Source organism: Acanthochromis polyacanthus, chromosome 17, assembly GCF_021347895.1.
Source record: "Acanthochromis polyacanthus isolate Apoly-LR-REF ecotype Palm Island chromosome 17, KAUST_Apoly_ChrSc, whole genome shotgun sequence".
Lineage (NCBI taxonomy): Eukaryota > Metazoa > Chordata > Actinopteri > Pomacentridae > Acanthochromis > Acanthochromis polyacanthus.
In genome coordinates this window covers 25,997,076-26,019,276 of record NC_067129.1, presented here as the reverse complement: position 1 = coordinate 26,019,276, position 22,201 = coordinate 25,997,076, and the positions used below count along the sequence as shown (strand labels likewise).

General features: G+C 40.9%; 1 protein-coding gene across 3 annotated transcripts in view; it reads right to left on the bottom strand.

Moving 5' to 3' along the window:
* The window catches only part of camkk1a (calcium/calmodulin-dependent protein kinase kinase 1, alpha a), a 110,597-nt gene that overhangs the window by 81,218 nt on the left and 7,178 nt on the right, over positions 1 to 22,201 (bottom strand). For all 3 annotated transcript variants that reach the window (XR_007937263.1, XM_022205988.2, XM_022205989.2), the window contains exon 2: positions 1,378 to 1,828. Coding sequence is in view for 2 of the 3 variants with exons in the window: in XM_022205988.2 (XP_022061680.1) it covers positions 1,378 to 1,707 (330 nt within the window). In the remaining variant the exon portion in view is untranslated. The remainder of the gene's footprint in view (positions 1 to 1,377; positions 1,829 to 22,201) is intronic.

Below are 22,201 nucleotides of genomic sequence, written 5' to 3'. Positions count from 1 at the left end.
TCTCACATGTCATTATTGCAAACATCTGCTCACAGTGCTGAGAGGAGAGTCGGATATAGGATGTACATTCATGAAAGAGGCTGGGCTAATGATGCTTTAACACATATCATTTGTGATAAGTCAGAGGTATCGAGCTGTGTGCCGCTGATTTTGACACCTTTTGTCATGAGCATGATGAAGTGGCTTTCTTACTCCTTGCTATGGTACCACCTGTCATATCCAAAAGTAGAAATTCATCTTCAGAATTCCAAATCAGAAGATTATAGATCAATCAATCAGAGTTTATTTCTATAGCACTTTTCATACAAAAGTAGCACAAAGTGCTTAACAAGTTAAAAACAAACAATAAAAAACAATAAAAAGACAATGGCCCACATCCCTCCCAAACCCTGCCCCACAACATACTTCCTAAGACACAGACATACACACAGAGACAGTCACACAGCCAGCCACGCACACACACACACACACACACACACACACACACAGAGACAGTCACACAGCCAGCCACGCACACACACACACACACACACACACACACACACACACACACACACACACACACACACACACACACACAGAGACAGTCACACAGCCAGCCACGCACACACACACACACACACACACACACACACACACACACACACAGAGACAGTCACACAGCCAGCCACACACACAGACAGTCACACAGCCAGCCACACACACACACACACACACAGACAGTCACACAGCCAGCCACACACACACACACACACACAGAGACAGTCACACAGCCAGCCACACACACACACACACACACAGAGACAGTCACACAGCCAGCCACACACACACACACAGAGACAGTCACACAGCCAGCCACACACACACAGAGACAGTCACACAGCCACACACACAGAGACAGTCACACAGCCACACACACAGAGACAGTCACACAGCCACACACACACACACAGAGACAGTCACACAGCCACACACACACACACAGAGACAGTCACACAGCCACACACACACACACAGAGACAGTCACACAGTCACACACAGTCACACACAGTCACACACAGTCACACACAGTCACACACACACACACACACACACACACACACACACACACACACACACACACACACACACACACACACACACACACACACACACACACACACACACACACACACACACACACACACACACACTATAGATGACAGAAAGAAAGGTTTGGAAGAAGTTTAAAACTTTTTGATTGTTCTGTTTTTGAGCAAAGTGGCTAGAATTGTGACAACACCTGCCTTGACATCTACACTGCTGCTGATGTAAAAGGAAAACCTCTCATGTCTTGTGTCTCCACAGTGTTAAAACGAACGCAAGTGTTGTTCTCACCTGAGAGTCTGATATGGAGACACGTTTAGACTCCACTGTGGGCCTGCGAGCCACACGAGGGGAAATGTGGGTGTAGCTTCCTCCAGAGCCTGACAGGTAGGTACCCCTCTCCTGCAGCGACAGCTTCCTCCCAGTCAGGTGAGGCCGCATTGGGTGTGTCCTCTTGCCCTGAGCCCCGTCCTGCTGAGCCCCACTGCTCCTCGTGCTGTTGGCAGCTGAGCCATCCAAGTCTTTTGTGGTCATGGCAGCCATGATGTCTGTGAGACTACTGGCCTGTGTGGAAGAGTCGGGGTCCAGCCTCTCACAGCCAGGGTCACTGCTCATAGCCATGGCGGGTGAGTAGGTGGGAGCGGTGCAGGAGCAGGTGGCAGTGAGAGAGCCCTGGAGTGCCCACCAGCATCAACGTGACCTCGGCCAGGCTGCAGTCACAGAGATCTGGGTCTCAGCAGAGCTGGAGGGACAGAAGGAAAGAGGCTGTTGGCTCAGTGAGAACAGAACAGAAATGTCCCAGCAGTATATTTTCTCACAATCTTGGCTGACTTTCAAGGTTGATTTAATCACTAAAACTTCTCAAAACACCATCTTCACATTGTCTCACTGCCAATATCCAGTCGGAGGGAGGGAGGAGTTGATAATAATGTTACTGTCATCAACATTTACAAAGAACAGTGAATCAGTTTCAAACTTTTCTTTAGTACCTCAGTTTCATCTCTAATATTCTGTACATAGTGGCTCTTGCTACACCTTTGAAAGACCTGCAAGCACAACTCAGGGCGGTAAAGACACTGCAAAGTGAACAAACAATTTATTGCACAGTATGTTATGAATATTAGTCAGTTCTATTCTGACTGGTGCAACTTTCCTAGTGTTTACAGCATTTAGCAGAACAGAGGGCTGAACTACCAAGGCAGTTTGAGTTAGTAAGGCTTTCTGTGTGTGAGTTGGCTCGACAAAAACTGAAACATCAGTCAGAGTTAACAGGTATGAAGGTGGTTATCAGCTTTCTTTGTTAAGTCAGACGATGTGCTTCAAACTCGTCCAGACAAACAGCTGCTTCAGTCAACAGGTCATATCCCGTGTTCCGCCAGGACAGTTATTTCTGTTGCACAGTGCACTTACCTCTGCTTTTGATGCTGTAACGTGCATGCCAAGTGCAGAATCCCATTACTGAATTAATCCCCAGAATTATCGATAGAATCCTTGAAAACTAAAATAATCGATAGCTGCAGCACTAATACTGATAAAAATATACACACAATAAATATACTACTTAGGGAACAGTTTAAAATAATGGCTCAGTATGCATTATTTAACATTTATTTGTGTTAGTAAAACTGAGTAAACAGGAGACTGGAGTTTAATCAAGCAGTCAGATAAAACAGCAAATGTCATCTTTGTTTGTGTGTGTGGGCGGGGTGCTGGTTCAAGTTACATACAGTAGACATGCGCTCATAAAATCAAATAAATGTCCCCATGATAAAATCCAACCTATTTACTGCAAAGCTAATTATGCTTTATGGCTTTCGTCATGGTTCCCTGTATCGCTGTCAAATGTGTGTGGGCAGACTGACACAAAGAAATGCACACAGAAAAAGATTGAAGGTATTGTGTGCATATATTTTATGCGTGTGTGTGTGTGTGTGTGTGTGTGTGTGTACTCCGGAGACATTTAGAAGGATTTGTTTATTGTGTTTCCCCTTTCATCTCCAATAAATATCAAGTCAGCGGCAGATTGCGACAAACAGGGAATATCAAAGCTCTCCAGTACATCTGGTTCAGATTGCGTTCTGCATATGAAAGAACACAGAGATGCAAGGTGAGCGTAGCCCAGCCATCCAAGGGAACGGGCACATCCTCACACAATATCCATCTATGTAATAGCAGGAATCAAGAGTGTTTTCATCCAAGAGGAGCCACCTGGGTCTGTATATGTGCCACTAAAAAACACAGTCTGTAGAGAGACAATGGAGCCAAATACAAAGTGACTCTTGAGGTGTTCAGAAATGGGCCATGTTAAGCTATTTTTGAAGTGTGTCAGGAAGGTTGAGCTTCACGTTCAAAAATAAGTGTTCCACTTTGTCCAGGTGTGTCATAGTCATTCATGTATTCACTCAGCCATGGCTCAGTACCAGCTGCTCAGTACTAAATCATAAAGTGGCATAGCTCTCTGGATGGCATTGCCAAGGTGTCTGTCAACCACTTTGGTCTACTTTGGACCAGTAGTTTTCACTGTCTTTTTCCCATGGAAGCCAAACAGGTAGAATCAGACTAAGCAACTTCTACCATGGAACAGCAAAAACCACAAACCTCTAGCTACATGATTTAGAGATGGAATTCAACAATAAAGGGTGTCCCAAAAAATTTGACATCATTTCATCACCTAATAATTTGCTTTAAATCTGTTTGGTTTTTTTGCTTGAAAAAGTGCATTTTTTATTTATTTTCATTTTTATTGTTTATTTATTATTATTATTTACACCGTGCGATTTCTTTCTGTGGGGTTACATGAAAGGACTGGTCTATATCCCACCACTTCCCACATGTGTAGAGGAACTCAAGAGAATCATTGAGGTTCTGGGGAATGTTACACATGACATGCTGCAGCAAGTGTGGTAGGAACTAAACGACCGGCTTGATGTGTGCCGTCTCACAAGTGGCGCACACATTGAACTTTTGAAATAACTTTGGAACATTGTAAAATTACCATCCCGCAGAATTTTTCATTTGAAATTTGTAGAATAAAACATTTCATGTCCAAAATAAATCCTATTATGGCATAATTTCTCCTGACCATGTCATCACTCCGATATGGACATCACTTCACAGGCCGATAATTTTGGCAATTCTTGTTGAAATAACCTCAAATTTTCACAGAATGTATAGAAACAGATCAAGATTTTATATTTATTGTTTTGTTTTTGTTCTGTTTCCAGGTTGAGCGATGCCGTTCACTCCTAAAGAGAAGTCATTTTGCGTCTTGGAATATGCGCACACACAGTCACCCAAGACTGTGCAGCGTGCCTTCAATGCAAAATTTGGAAAAACTTCACCAACTGGCAAACAAATTTGGACTTGGTACCAAAAATTTAAAGAGGAAGGCTGCTTATGCGGGGCCAAAGGATCTGGTAGACCATCATCAACATCAGCATATTCCAAGACGCAAAATGACTTCTCTTTGGCAGTAAACGGCATGGCTCAATCTTTGTCACTCAAACCATTCCTGAACAATATTAGCACTTATGACAGAGAGCACTGTCTAGCTGAGTGAGTGCACTGCCATCAGGGAATGTGTTTGCCATCAAAAGGTGTAAGTGGTCTACAACAATGCTTGGGTAGGTGGTAACTGTCGAAGAAACATCCACATAAATGCAGGACCAAAGGTTTCCCCTGCATTGCCTAGACCATCACATTGCCTTCTTCTAAAGTATATTTTGCTTGGATCTCCTCTCCAAGAAAAAGGACAAGCACACACCTGGTTGATCATGTGATGTAAAAGGCAATGTGACCAGACCAGGCTATCTTCTTCCATTGATCTGTAGTCCAGTTGTAATGCTCATGTGTCCACTGTTGAAGCACACGAAAGCAGACATACTGTTATAAGCCACAACAAACTGCAGCTGCACAATACCCATACACAGCAAGCTGCAGTGTACCACGTACATCCATGAGCCTTGAGTGCCTGCGACCATATCCACTTTTGGAAGGTACCAACTACAGTATACTGGAAGCACTCCACAAGACCTTTTGTTTTGGAGATGCTCAGATCAGATTGTCTAGCCAGCCCAGTTTTGCTTGTCAAAGTCACTCAGATCTTTTCACTTGCTCCTTTTTCCCACTTTACCACATCAACTTTTAAGAACTGATTGCTGACTTTCTGCCTCATATACACACGTGGACAAAATTGTTGGTACCCCTCAGTTAAAGAAGGAAAAACCCACAATTCTCACTGAAATCACTTGAAACTCACAAAAGTAACAATAAATAAAAATTTATTGAAAATTAAATAATCAAAATCAGCCATCACTTTTGAATTGTTGATTAACATAATTATTAAAAAAAACACCCCCCCCCCACATATATATATAAAAATTTGCCCATTCCATTTGCATATTTGAAATGACTTATTACAATTATGGAAATTTCAAGTGCAGGAAAAACCTTGTAACTGGCAGGAGTGAGGGGAAAACGCATAGTTTGAATCTGAGAAAAAACAAAAAGGAACTGTCATATTTTGCTAATTTGTATCACATCTAGTGATTATGTGTCTGTTGAAACGGTTTCTCTCCTTCTCTCCAGTGCAGCGCCAGTCAGCCTGCTGCACGAGTGAGCAATACCCTGGCAGAAGCTGGAGGTGGAGGAGAAACAATGATCTGGTTATTACTTTTATCTGTGCTGCAATTTCTATTTGTTTGCAGAAGAAGGTTAGAACACATTTCCATTATGCAGGAAATTTTCATGAAGTTTAATATTTCCTTTCACATCTAACCTTTTTATTTTTACTGCCTCCATCTATCTCACCAGGTAAATGTTCTGCCACACAGCTGTGACATACCGTTGTGTTGGTATATAAGCAAAGCATCATACTAGGTAGATCGGTTTATTGTCATCTTTGAGAGTTTAACACATGAAAGATAACTTCTACCAGCAATAGTCCAAAACTCATTCATTGGAAAGGGCTCTTCATGTTTGTTATATTCTTTAGTTATCACATAACTAAAGAATATAACAGCTTACACAATTAAATCAGAGTTACATTTGCAGATAATTTTGTGGTGTCTATAACTCCAAAATACTGTAATTAGGTGAACATGATTTACCTGGGTGCATTATTGACAGACAGCTGATCAGAATGATACCAAACATGATCATGTGAATGGCAGACATGGCAAAAGTTATAATAGTGATACCCCACTAGGAAAAATAAAAGATTAAAGACAAGGCTGGATATAGACTGACCATGATGTTATGGAAAAGTTCAGTTGTTCTGTGAAATGGATGTACATAAAAAGGAGTTAAGTCCAGAACTGTGGGATAATTGTCTTTGTTGGTTTTGATTTGAGAAAATCTGCTCTGGATCAGTTTCACCATTGTTAATGGCCGGTGGATCAGTGTAGGCGTCAAATCTGCTGAGTATTCTTTCAAAGTTATGGTCAGTGAAATCATACCTGGTTATGTAATGGGTGGCGACAGGTTGTAAAAACTATTACAAAAGGAAACTTTGGGTATTGTAACCACCATATATCCTGGCTCTCGTGAGGACTTGATCTGTCTCATCATATCAAACTAATTTAGTTATTACAAATTTTCATTTGCACAATTAAGATGCACTTCCTATGCTGTCTCTCACACCAGAACCAGCAGTGAGATACAGAATCATGAAAGCCATAGCCAAAGAAATGCTGTCATATTACTTCAGTAAAAAGGAAATAGGTCAGTTCTGAAAAGTCAGCTGATCATCTGTGTAAAGTTCAAACTAATGTGGCAGCATGACAAACCTATTCTAGCACTAGCAGAACAGGAGCAATGTGTGGTTCTTTGACATTAGGATGTTAGATTCCATAACAAGTCCAAAACCAAAGCTCAAAGGTGGTTAATGTTAGCTGTCTCGCTTTCCAGTAATACTTTTAGAAGCAAATTACAGAGGTGTTAGTATTTAAAGACTTAACACCCATTTACACAGAAAGGCTGGTGACACTAGGATGCTGAATCTGACTATCATGAACAACACATACAGTATGAACCTTGTTACTGGAGAAATTAGTGTTGTAGTTGCAATTAGGTCTGTATTGTTTAGGTAAAATGTGATTTCAAGACAATGCTGCTTTTGATACATATTTCTTCTTCTACTAACTGTGAACGTGTTTACTTGTATGTATTTTCTACTTCACAATCTGTCTGTGACATTTGTAATAAAATTCAAAATCCTCCTGGGTCTGACTGATGCCTGACCATGAAGAAGATTGATGTTTGGTCGTTACTCATTAGTCTTGTTTTTCTAATGTAGCTGTTATAATAAAGTCTTTGGTACTTTGTTGAAGCAGACTTACTCTTGACCGTTGATCATCTTGCTGAGCATCAGAAAAGCCTGTTTTGTAAGCCTCCTCCTCCTTCATATTTGTAATTTTTTTGTAAATAATTGATATATTCATTTACAATTAGGGACAAGATTAAAGAGTATGTGTACAGTGGATACGGAAATGTTTAATTCCATGTTTCCAATGCAATCAAGCAAAAAAAGTGAGACACACAGAGGAACAAGATGAAATAAAATGTTTTGATGCTAATGGCAGCAATTAAGAAGACTGATGCTTTCTCTCAACAAAATGTGCTGTTGCAGAGGCAAATTTCAATATTACCAAATGCATGATTGTATGAGATCTTGTTTTAACCAGGAAAACAAACTGAGAGAAAAGCAGAGAGATTAAACCAGTAAGAACCTTGAAACTCCACAGAAATATGATGTGTTTTCAATGCCTTCTTTCAACTCGGTTTAGAGGATTCAGCAGAGCCAATTACAGAAAGAGGGGAGAGTGGGTTGTGGAGGGTGAACAAATGAATCAATTTGGCTTCCATTAGTAAACCACTTTCACCCTTAACCTGCCTTCAATTTCTCTCCCCCATCATTTGGTGGTGTGCAGATGGCAAATACAGACATCCAAGGCCAGAATCAAAAACAAAATCCTTTTTTTACGAGAAAAAAAGGCAGAGTGAGGAACAAAGCAAACTGATGTACCAAAAGAATCATTCACTATGCTCATGTTTAATGGTTCTCCATATCTTTTTATGTTTCTCTTTACCTCCTCTTAGGTCCTTGACAAAATGTAAAGAGCTGACACGGTACATATTCAACAGGCAGATGAAAGCTTCGTGGTTCAGCTAATAGAGGTATCTGACCTGGCAAACCTTCTGTGATTTATGTTTTCTGAAACATATTGTCTTTATCCGTGTAACTGCAAAATACAAGGAGATGTTGAGAGCAAAGGGCAAGGCCGTGCGCTGAAAGCAGATGTTTGGTTCTCTCGTCCTTAAAGCTAGGCAATAGTGAATTTCTTCTTCACTGCCTTCTGAAAGTGAATATTTTAACTGAAGTGCACTACCTCACTCAACATGTCAGAATCAAATGCAATCAACTCTGATTGTTCTCTGATTGCAAAAATGTGATTGGAACACAATCTGCATTGTAATGTGTAGGATCAACGAGCCATCGTTAGATTCAAAACAAAGAAATAGCAGAGGCACCAAAGCACCCCACCAGATGTGGAACCGTAAAGCAAGACACATTCTAGATCTGGCAGGATGGTCTGAAGACTATGTTATCAAGAAGAGGCCACGAAAAAAAGACATTGAGCCGATGCCACAACACAAACCTCCACACATCCAGGATGTATACTGACCCTAGTTGTAGGATTCCAAGTAACAAAGTAATTTGCAGTCACTGAAACGTGATGCAAAGATATATTTTGCAGGTTAAATTAGCATTATTTTACCATCAAAGTAGCAGCTCCTTTCAGGTGTGCTCTATTTATGACTTCATCTCAGAACATCACAACATAATATTAACCCCAATATCGTGTGTAATATTGTGTTCTCTTCCTCCTTCTTTTCCTCATTCAAACTCAGCTCATTTCTTTTGTGTTGTTTGTCTTGATGTGTGTTATTGTTGTGTCATAGTTGTCACAGTATTGTGTTGGTAATTTAACAAATGTACATAAACATAAGTTGAGTTCCTCCACTGTTTTGTTGTCCGTATTTCAGTCCCTAAACGTGTACAGATTCAAGACACTGAGCTTCTACAAATAATCTTCAGCTTAAATCATGTCCCTCCAATTCTTGAAGCTCTTCTTTACAGTGCAACCAGAGGTGCTTCATATGCTGCATTTTTATAATAATCTGATGTAAATATTTCACTGCTTGAATATCATGTAGATTGTGTAATAATTCAGCATAAGTATTCAAAACCCATTTCACAGAAACATTCACGATACATTTCATATATTGGTGGAGAAACATTTATCCTACAAAGGACTTGAAAATAGATTTCATTTTCCATTTGTGTAACACAGGAAAGGTGCATAATGGGACATTTAGTGAGGATGATTGTGATGCTCTGTGTTCTAAGGCTGGAGGCTTACGCTCATACAGTCCTACTGACAAACTGTGAACTCCCGAGGCAGAACAGAGCACATATTAATGGACAACACACTGCGACCACATGCCTACGATGTTTCCAGAATTCATCTTATCCAGGATCAGACATGAATAGACATTAATAGTAACTACAGTGTCCTACAGGGAGAACATTATAATCATCTTGATACTGTGTAAATCTCCTCTATAGACTAGTGAGCAGACATACAGTGAATAATGTGCTTCAGCAATAAACCTAAAAACACCTTACAGAGGTCACTGTTTCACTTCCACACCCTATTGCCATGTAACAAAAAACACGCACAGATGTGATGCCTGTACACAGTCCGTCAGTGAGAGCTAATTGACTCATTACAAGCCAGATGTCAGGTAAACGGCCAGGTTGGAGAGAGTTGTCAGAGGTCCAGAACGTCTTCAAGAGGAAGGTCCAGATACACCAGCGGACGGCCAGTGTAACAGGCCAGACTGAGCCCAAAATATACCCGGGTATAAACTGGCCAAGGACAAAGTATACCCCAGGGTACATTCTGGCCTGAATGTACCCTGGGGGCCAGTTTATACCTGTTGACACATAAAGATTAAGCATTTTTAAACTCTTAATTGTTAAATTATTTAGTTTTTTTTTTTTTTTTTTTGGGGGGGGGGGGGGGGGGGGGGTTTATACGAAGAGGTATGAGCAGCTAGCAAATCATTATGAAAGAACATAACTAGAATGGTCCTAAGCAAATTCAAACAAAAAAGCTCAAACCAAAGGAAAAACTGAATTACAAACCAAGCATAATTTAAGCAAAACATTATGAAAAAGCATCGACATTGGCTGGTGTTGCTTTAAACTGTTTCTGTATGTCTTTGTATTGTCTTTGATTGGTGCTTAAACTAAGATTGACTTGATCTGTGTGTAACAGGCCAGATTAAACCCTCGGTCAAAGTATACTATAGCTTAGCCCAATTTATACCCCAGGTACTGATACAACCTAGCCGAGAATATACCCTTCCAGGTTAAAATGCATTCCATGTATTATGAGATTAAATCATCCATCCATTCTCTATACACTGCTTTATCCTCACTAGGGTCGCGGGGGGTGCTGGAGCCTATCCCAGCTGACTCGGGCAAAGGCAGGGGACACCCTGGACAGGTCGCCAGTCTGTCACAGGGCTACATATACAGACAAACAATCACACTCCCATTCACACCTACGGGCAATTTAGAGTAACTAATTAACCTCAGCATATTTTTGGTCTGTGGGAGGAAGCCGGAGTGAACGGAGAAAACCCACGCATGCACAGGGAGAACATGCAAACTCCATGCAGAAAGATCCCAGGCCCACGAGATTAAATCAATCAAATGAATTTTTATCTTAATTTAAGCAGAGGTCAATGAAATTAAATCAAATATTTTAGGCAAAATAGGGCTGCACAGTAGCTTGGTGGTTAGCACCGTTGCCTTGTAGCTGAAAGATCCAGGTCTTCGTATGCAATTTAGTTTTTCCTTTGGTTTGAGCTATTTTCATTGTAGTTAGCTCAAGGACATTCTAGTTATGTTCTTTCATAACGCTTTGTTGGCTGAGCGCACCTCTTTGTGTAAAAAAACAAAACAAACAAAACCTACATAACTTAACAATTAGGAGTTTAACATGCTTAATCTTTATGTGTCAACAGGTATAAACTGGCCTCAAGGGGTATACTTTAGTCAAGAGGGGTATGAACTGACCTAGGGGGTTAATCTGGCTTGTTACACTGGGTCAGACGGAGCAGACGGGGGGGTCCAGATTCTTTATCAGCAGGAAGGTGCAGGTTATTGAGCGGATGGCCAAGTTTGAAGGAAGTTGGGCAGAACCTGACAGTGCGGTCAGTGGAAAGCAAAGCTAATGCTACGATCTGGCAGGGAGTTGAATCATGACCCAGATGTTATGGAGCTGGTGATGAGGCAAGTGTGCTGATCCGCAGCTGTCTGGAGTTCCCGATGATTCAAGTGTTTGATCGATAACAGCAACCAGAGTGGCACAAACAGGAGAGAGAGCAGAGTGGTGAGGGGAAAAGAGAGGGAGAACGGAAAGAGGGAGAGCAAAAGAATGAGGGGAGGAGGGAGGTAAAAGGAGGTCAGGTGGGGACAGATGCAAAGACCGAGGAGAGGCCCCTGAAACAGTGGTGCTCCCAGTGACTGTAGCAAAATACTATCAAGTAAAAGACGGGAAAACTGTCAAAGTAAAGCTAAGTAAACAAAACTGTTTTTTGCATGTTTATATTCAAGTGAAGCTCCTCACATCTACAGTAATTACAGATTATCAAATTTGCCAAAGTAAAGGAGGTTATCAGGTGATATAAATCAGGAGTATGTGTATACAGAGGAGGATGGAGTGGATGGACAGATCAACAAATCAGATATCTACAGTGGTGGAAAAGAAGTTTTCAGACGCTCCATGCATTTGTGAAACATTGCATTAAGAATCACTCTTAGGTCTCCAAGTGCAATTTATTTTAGTACAGTCACAATACTAAACAAATCCGAAAAAAGCTATTAAAAACTGAAAATTAATTGATTCCATAAAAATAAACAAGAAATTTTGAGTATTGGGTCATTTTGGTACCAGTGATCCACTAATGAAGGAAGGATGCAGTCCTTCAGCAGTTGGATACACTGCAGAAATAAAGATAAACCAACATCTTGGAAGACAAACCAAGATCTGGGTGTCCAAGGGTTTCTTCACCAAGAAATGACCGTATCCTGATCTGCATCTGCAGGGAAAATTGCCAAGTGACATCACAGGAGTTCCAGCGATACCAATATATCTGTGATAGCTCTATCAGTCAGGCTATAATTGCAACCATGATGGCATTTGTCCAGCTGCCCTAACAAACTACTGACACTAAGTCAAACCATGCCCCAATCCTAACTGAGTTGTTTTTAGACCAAACCTACCCTTTGGCATTTGACCTAATGAAATGGCTTGTGGCACACTTTTCTCCAGTGATCTTTAACAGCTACTGTGTGGCTGCTGGCATCATATGTGTCAGAGGGTTGAAGGACTCTCTGCAATATAACCAGCCCAATAACTCAGTAAATGTCAACTGATTAACAGATAAGAAATAGGCTATGTCTTATCTCAGGTTTGAAAGTACGAGCGGAATCATAGGACCTTTGATCCCTGCTGCACCTTACAGCGATGACTGAATCCTAAACATTTCCAGTCCTCCTGCTGAGGCAACCTCTGCACATCAGATTGTTAAATCTCTTATGTGCCGTTACCTGGGACTCCACTAATGCATTTAGGATCTTAGTCCTAATCAAAAGTTAACATCAAGGTCTCACCACACTGTGCTGCCATGGATATTCACTGCTTTATCTCAACTGTTCACATAATTACAAATAACATTCAAAGCTGATTAAAGGACAAATTTTAGGAATGCCTGGCTGTCTAATTAAAGGGCACTATAATCAAATTAACTTCATTTGTACAATGAAATCTACTTAACTGATAATGCAAGCACATTAGTGTCACAGTTGACCATCAGTGCAGACGATGCTGTGCTGAAGCTGCTGATATTAGCATCACAGACCTGCACTTGCACATTGTTGGGTCTTAATTCATGACCATGTAAACATCAAGCCAATGGCAAAATATCAAGCATTCAGTGATCTGGCTCCAGTATTTGCAGTGTTGTAGGTGTAAACGTTGTGTTAATGCGGTTAAGAAAATCTCTACTAATGAAATTCTTTTACGCTGTGAGAATCTTGTTAAAAGACTATAAAGGAAACACGTTTTAATGCAAGGTTTTACAGATTAACGATTCAAGACTCCCTGGCTTTTATCCCATAATAAATAAAAGACCAGAGTCACCCCAAATCAACACATCCTTAACAGGTCAGAGCTCTTATACTACAGAGGTTTTTCCCTCCTGCTGCTCCACTGTCTCTGGGATCACAGGTTGAACAGGTTCCTCTCGTCACCTTCTCTTGTCACATTTCATCTTACTCAAACCAAGAATAGGTCACATTAACTGCTGCGAAAAAAACACACAGGAATAAGAAGGGTGGAAAGCCCAGCAGGAACATCAACAGGCGGCTCCTGATGGATGACAGAGCGAGCCTCTGGAACAGCATGGATTTGCGTGGCTTTTGTGCGTCAGTACACACACACACCTGCCCACCCACACACACACACACACGCTTGATTTTGTTTTGGGGTTTTTTTTTCAAAAAAAGATTAAGGGAGACATTTCATCCCTCTAGTCACACACGTGCACACTGGAATTAGCTTTCCCCTATGTTCCTCCTGTTGTGGTAACAAACAGTTGACAGCGATTATGCCTCATCATGTTTGACTGAGTGAGTCTCATTCATATGGAGCAGAGTGTACAGCATCTTCAGGGCCTCTGGAAACCTAGTAATCAGCCATCAACTGTGATCAAGGGAAAACTCTCAGCTCTATGAATACTGATGAATATATTTTAACTCAAAGACAGCTTATTCTTAGGGGCCACAACAGATGCAGAACGACACATCATTATCCAAAATGCCTCATCAGAGTCACTGATACTCACTGCATCACACCAGCAGCTTTGATCCACTCTTAAGTTCCTTTGGGACACTTTGACCTGATGGTATCACTAGATGAAAAGTCAAGGGGATCCTCAAAGTGATCACGATTCACCCTGGATTAATTTCTCCCAAAGAACTACGAAGGACTGTCATATCTTGGATGATTCACTAGAAAAAACAATGTAAAAACCAACAACTACTGCTACAGTTTAACACCCCAGAGCAGCCACGTCCTGACTGAGTTAAACACTCTATTCTTTATGTTGCTGATGATTAACAATTAAAACTGACAGCACGTGAAGCTCCTGTCCATCAACAAAATCCCCTCCACTAAATGTAGCTCAAACACACAGGGATAAACACCATAATTGAAGTACTTTCCAGTAGAAAACATAACCAATGCTCACCTGACACACACTAATCCCTGGAACTCTTTAATTCAACCCACAGGATTAACAGGCAACTGAACGAGATTCGACTAGTTGCATCCCTAAACCTATTAAACACATCCTTGCATAGCCAATCAATGTGATGTAATGAGAGAGCCAGCATTTCTAGAATAGACAATGGACACCGGTCCATGAGCAGCGATCAATCTGACTGGACAGAAGTACACTCTGGGACAATCCCAAACAAATCCAGGGCCATTCTCTCCGACGTCGGCTGCCCTGGGCAATAATAAGCCCAGGATTACACAGGATAGAACAGTGCAAACTGGCAAGTTGGATGAGCCAATTACTCACATGGACAATGAGTTTGTTCCTTCCAGCATGGTTGACCTTCCTGGAATCCTAGAAATGTTGCCTGGCAAGGGTCCCTCTAACCCCCGCCACCAGACAGTTCAGCAGATCTGTGCTGTGGAGGACTCCCTGTATTTTACAGGTGGGGCGGGCCTTCACTGAGGCTCCACCTACTTTCTCTGTCATACCGTTCAGGCTGGCTGGTGGCTGAACCTGCGACTAGCTGGTCATCTATTTTTAGGAGGAGATAGCGCTCGGGTGAAGGGTTAGAAAGAGTTTAAATAGAATAGAAACACAATGCAACTCATCTCTCATCAACCCGCAAAATTTCCCAGTCAGAGCTCTCAATATAATGGTGTTACAAATCTGTGATGATGTGAACCAGCAGAGGATTAATCTGCTGCCGCGGAAAATGAGAAGCCATCTATCTTTCCCCTTGGGAGTGATGCTTTAAATCCCTCAGAGAGGCAGAATATCCCAGTGATCTTGATCCCTCCTCATCGCTGTTAGAAACCTGTGGCAAGAGCAGGCAGGCTGCCAGGTTAGTCCTGATGTACAGAGGCTGCTGCTGGCTGCAGCTTACCAACATCTAACTGACTGATTCAGTCTCCAGCGAACTGTGAGCTGTAGGCAGAAAACAAGTCCAGCTTTCTGGATTCCTTACAGGCTTAACAATAAAAATGCACAAGAGCAAGTGCTAAAAAACAATAATAAGCAAATATGGTACATTTTTAAGGTGTTATGGGGCTAAAATCTATATGTAGATCAGCATGTCAGCTGACAAATGAAATGCCAAATCATTATGAGCCACATAATTTATTGTTGGTCCTTCATGTGCTGCAAAAACATCTACAAGCCGAGGCATGGACTCTGAAGACCTCTGAAGGTGTCCTGTGATATCGGACACGAAGACGCTAACAGCACGTCCAGTAAGTTGCCGCAGATCAGACTTGTTAGAGTGTATAACACCCAACTTCGGGATCATGATGTGTCCCTGCTTCACTGTCAGCAGGTAGGAGATGGTTTGCGGACTCTCAGCTGTTGCACTCTTGTTAAAAGATGATCAGTGTTATTCACGTGATCTGTGTGTGGGTCGTAATGTTTAGGCTCATCAGTGTATAGATTAGGGTTAAGCGATAAGTGACAATTGTCCAATCAGCCGCTATCAGTCCAACGACGAGCAATTGCTAAAATATTCTCTGAGAAGTCTGACACTATTTTAAAAATCGTACGGTGGCATTAGATCAGTCTTTTATGCACAGTGATGCATTTGCGGCAGCCCATCACAACGTCAGTATTGACTGTCTGGTAAAAATGAGTGAAATCTTATTTCTTTGTGGAGCTGCACCCCTGAACCAAATCAAGAAGGAGAGGAATTACTGTTGTACAATCAATCCAGATTACATTTTCAAGTCTGCAGTTCCTAACCACAGCAGGGAGACCTCTGGTTTAAAATGCTAAATGTCTTTATTGTAGTCTGACTCTTAGCTGCTACGTATTCTTTAGTGTCCGTACCAACTCTGCAGCGAAGAAGAGAGCAAAGAGACGGCGTTATAATGCAGCATGAAGCAGCCTTTATCTCCTTCTCTTGAGCAGTGAACATGGCACACTACGTTTAAGAGATATACAGAAAGACCATTAAATTAGTACAATAACATGACATATATGAAAACAACCTGAGATGGACTCAGCTCATCATAAATCATTTGAAATTTGCTTAACTTCAAAACAGTAATGCTCCTGCTACCTTCAAAATAAGAGTTAACTGAACTTAGGCTGAAAAAAGATTGTAAGTGAATAAACTCAATCAACTTGAAACATGATAATGAATCAACTGTGTCGCTTATATTTTCTGTTTAAATAGTCACTTCTTTGATTTGAAGAACTATCTGCTCCAATAGAAGAGTCGAATCCGTTTAAACCAACATGTGAGGCTGCATCTCTTACTTTGTTTTAAATGATGTTGACAGGAGAAGGGAATAAAAACATTGTTAGCGCCCTTTTCATTATCATGTAATGAAACTAACAAGATTTAACTCTCTAACAATGCACAGTGGGAAGTCTGCTAGCATTCTAACTTTGTTTCTTTAAAAACTTGATTTAATGAGTTGATTAAACTCTCAGCCACAGATTAACTGAACTGCAGAGTAGACTGATGGGAATGGGCAGCTGGAAGCAGTGGGCTGGAGGAAGGTCAGCAGCAGCATCCCACAGTGGACATGATGGAGACTAGACCAGTTGGTGGGACAGCAACCACAAATCAGAAGCATCCAGCCCTGGGAGGAGGGACACTCAGAGAAAGGACACAGGGGAATCTTTGAATGTTCCTTTTATTGGTTTGATTGTAATCCTGCTATGTTCCTTTTATTGGTTTGATTGTAATCCTGCTATTTTTCTTATTCTCAGTCGTTGTCATGTTGGCGCCGATGACTTTCCTCTGTGCAGGTTTGATGTTCTGGGTGATCTACAGCGATGCCCTAATTGAACCCAGATGTCTCACGCAGCCACAGGTGTTTTATCCTCACTGCGTCTTCATACACATAAGTGTGTTTATAGGCTAGTGAGTGTGACCTGACCGAGTGAGCGTGTGTGTGAAGATTATAGTATAGGTCTCGATGATGGCGACAGGAATACTGTTCACAGTTTCTGACTCTTGATAGTGAACTAATGAACACAATTAGCCATATAATTACACCTATCGGGTTACAGCCAGTTAGATTTGCTCCTGTGACTCGGTCTGTCCTTTGATGGTAGCCACATGTAATCATCACTACTCTGTCTGCTTGCTACACTGAGTTCCATCCTGAATTGTCTTTCAGAAAATCACTGCAAAGACAACATTCTTCTCAAGCTAATTTAAGCTCATTTGTCCGTTGTGCCATTTAAATCATTGAAACAAATGTTCGTTTTTTGAGCTCTTGTCTCTTAAGAACAGGTTCCTAAATGTGCATTGGGCAGTTTAAATAAACACAAACAAAGCTGCAAAAAAATCTCAGAAATAAATTCAGATGTGTGATTGTGTTCTTTGTCTGGGGAAAGGTCACAGGCTGAGAATGATGCAGGCTTCGCCATGAGCAGCTGCTATCACAGAGGCAGCGAGTGTTTAGCCCAGCAGCCCATGACTCATCTTGAGAATATTACTCCTCAAAGACAGACATCATTACTACTCCGCTAAGGAGGCAGAGTTCTGTGATGATCGGCGTTGGTTTGTCTGTCTGTCTGTTAGCATCATTACTCAAAAACGGATTTGGATAAAATTTTCAGGGAAGGTCAGAAATGACAAAAGGAGTAAGTAATTAGATTTTGGCTGTGATGCGGCTTATAGTCTAGATCCACGGATTTGTTAAATATTACTGTATCATTTCGAGATAGTGGCACAGTATCTCTGTAACTATGACAATAAGTGAACGCTGCGTCAGCTGCCTGCTGACGATCACATGATTGTGATCCTACTCCAAACGGACCATTGTGGACTTATCGGGACTTCTGTTGGAAAAGATACAAAGAACAACTGATTAAATTGTGGGAATGTTTTCGAGTTCCATCAATTGCTGCCGCCTGCTACATATTTAGGCCACGCGATTCCGTACATAACGTACACATGCATAACACACGCCTGTCCTCAAGACTATTTTGCTTGTGGGTAAATCTATAATAAATGGCCACATTCTATAGTGTCATGATTTCTTCCATGATTTTTTTAAACATTTCATCCTTCGGAAATGATACAATGACTGAGCAGCCTTGGCGGAGCACTGTGCTCTCTAAATGCTTTTCTTGTCTATATTATTTCCAGCTCATCTGATTACAAATACTCATTTCCATTTCTTACTATGAAGACAAGCTGATTGGGAGCCATGAGTGGCACTGACAGATAGCACAAAATTTTCAGTATGATAAAAGCTGACAAAGTCAAGTAAAAGACAAAAGTCTTTGCAACAATTATCAAGACAAATAATCGACAACAATTTTGCGTAATTAAAAACTTAGGAGATTTTTTAAGCAAGCATGCAAAAGGGTTGTTATTTTCATGTGTCTTATATCACCATTAATGGAATATCTTTGGATTTCTGACCAAATGTTGGACAAAACAAGTCATTAACTGTTATCGCCTTTGAATCAGATTAACTGAAATGGATGTTTTTCATTTTTTTCTGCCAGTTTATACAAGGTGTCCCAAAAGTCTGGACACATATGCAAAAAGACATATTTTCAAGAAATACATTTTTAACATTTTACTCAATATATTAATTTTTTAATATATTGAATTTAATCCTTTATATCTCACGGGAGTGGCGCCACTCCCATTTCTTTCAATCACCTTAACTCCTCAACCATTTGCGCTACAGGGAAAATTCAAACGGTTCCTGACAGAAGAGAAGATGTCCTTTACGGGGTATTCCAGTATGTCAAAGGAACCACATGCAACGACGTCTATCACAAAATCCCACGGGAGTAGCGCAGCTCCCATTTTACAAGTACTATAAAATTTAAATTTTTGTAAATATTTATTATAGTTCATATTTTACATTTTTATTGTCAATGTTTTTGTTCATGTTCAACTCCAGTTTCTAATTTAATAAAATCTGTGAAGGCAAAAAAATTGTAGTTCAAGAGATTTCCTATGTGTCCAGACTTTAGGGACACCCTGTACACCAAATGACTGATTATTGGAAAAGTGAATGAACAATAAAGGATTTTTTCAAAAATTAATTTTTATGTTTTTTTTTAAACTAACAAAACAGTCTAAACATTCTTGTGATTAGTCAACAATTATTTTGTCCTCTCCAGACTACTGTAGAAAACATGAAGTCACTACAACTAAGCTTCCAAGAGCATATAAAAAGACTCTGAAGCAGCACACAACACTGAATGTTGCCTTGTTTTTCAAAGATGTACTGTTGCAAGCACAATTAGTGACTAATGTAATCCTCAGCTCCATCCTGCCAGTTCTGTTTTTCTCCCTACAGCACAAGGGCCAGTTTTTTCTTGAGAAATAGAAGAATTTCAGCCCTCTGAACTGTGAGCCTCTTTCTGCCTTCATCATAAATGTTAGTGCCAGCATTGAAGAGTCTCTTATTCTCCACCCTGGTGTAAGCTACAAAGAGAAATTTTGATGCAGGAGCCTGGAGAGGGGAGCCGAGGTTGGTCGATTCTCCAGAACTGGAATGGATGTGAGGAACAGTTTGCTCACTAAAATAGGTTTCTTTCTCAAAAGGAGAGCACTAGTGTCAGCTGGCCCTGGGTCAGATTCTGCTTTTCACTCCTCCAGGATTTCATCAAAGACTACCAGCTCTGCTCTTTCATGCAATTCCATCATCCACACAGAGGGATATTTATACGTGGGGCTATTGCAAGAGCACCTGAGCCAAAATTGTAAAGCGTGTCCTGTAGAAAAGCTGAAGAGGGGGAACTGTGAGCAGAGATCTTAGCAGAGGTTTAAGCTCCTTCTCTTTAGCTGGCAGAACTCACTGAAATCACAAGTCTGTCTTTGGCGCCACGAGAACCGTTTCCTCCTGTAGCAATGCTGTCACTGCTAAGAGGTAAAAGACAGCCTGCCAGAACCTTCACCATCACTGCACACACAATTTATAGCAGTAGGAGGTGAGGAAACTTTTTGATGAGTTAAAGCACAAGCAGTTCTGAAGATATACTTTGCTGACACATCTAGTGGAATAAATGAATTCTAAGCTAAACACGGCAGATGAAAAGAGGTCAACCAATTTAATAAAAACAGTTGATGTGATCGATATGTTCATCCTTCATGTTCACTGAGAAGTACCAGTTTAACTGTTTCATCTTTTCACAAAGCCATATTTAATCTGCGGCGACAAAAAATTATAGTAATGAGATTTCTTGTGTCCAGACTTTAGAGACACCCTGTACAGTACAGATGTTCATGACCTCCAATGGATGAGTCCTAATCAATCTTCAGCAGCTTCATAATTATGCTTCAGAGTGAAATAGCGGTTGGATTGAAAACTGCTGGATTGAAATGGGTTGTATTAAACTGGTTGATCTCTTTTCATCTCCCATGTTTAGCTTTGAGTTCATTTATTCCACTAGATCTATCAGCAAAATATATCTTCAGAACCCCTTGCGCTTTCTCTCATCAAAAACTTTTACTTTACCCTGTATATTTCAATCTGCATTCAACATAACAGACCACTATCCCTACAGTCAGACTGTCAGCGTGGCTAATAACGACCAGCTGTACAAAGTGCAGTATTCCAGAATGCAACAACTGCAACTCAGTTTGCAATCACAGGACCAATTCAGTAAGAATCTGCCCATTAAGAATAAATCCACTCAGTAGAGATAGCATCAATGCCTGCTGATTTTATCTCTGCAAACTACTTCAGCGACATGGAACAAATCCATTTTTATTTACACGGGAGCCAGAATGTGCCAAACACCCCCTGTTCTATGCAGCACACAACTGCCTTAATAGAAAAACTATCCACACAAACAAGCACTCCCCTGCATCGCTTGAATCACATGTAAACAAAGAAAATACCATCTGTTAATGCACAGCTCATTACTACTATATATGCATCCCAGAGCTGTCACATGTGGGTTGGGTGGCAAACTGCAGAGGCCTCTGTAAGCATATGGGCACTCACTTGAAACCAAGGAGATATGCATTTACTATGTTTAACTATGCATCATATAAGCTTAAATCAATAACTTTCTGCACGTTGTCAGTGCTTCTGGAAGGAACTGAAATGTGTTGGAGTGTAGCTAACCTGGAGGGGAGGTAGTGCTTCGGCTGTTTGTAGTAAAACCCAAAGGAGTTCACTGTGACAAGTCGTCACTGAGGAGAAGCTGGTGTCAGGGTTTGTGGGAGAGTTTTGGAGAGCACACAGTCAAGCCTTTCAAGTGGACGAACACAAAGTCAGCCAGTCATCAATTATTTCAGTTAGCCGCATGGAAAGAACAGCAGAGTTTTGGGGACATGCAGTGGAATAACATCTGGAGCTCGAAGGACATGAATAGAAATAAATTCAAAAAGATTTGCCTTTCTATGGACGGCTATGTATTCTGTGCCACTTTCATAGACAATGCTGTTCATGTAGTCTTTTAAAAAGCACCGTCATATTGAACTATCCACACAAAACCATTGTTTATAGCTAAAAGAGGACAGAGTCAGTTTAACCTCTCAGATATCTAAGGCTGATCCAAGAACTGGATAAAGCAGCAGAAAAATATTAATCAACTTGTTTTTCTTTATTTTTTACATTTATATTCATACAATTCAGACATGTTCTTCCAATAATATGGCCTCATCAGGCAAATGAACTGGGACAGGTTCCCGGTGAGTATCTCGTGCATGCTGGTATCTCTCATCCACAGATTAATGAGAACAAGGTAGAAGACAAATGGGGTGGAGAGCCGG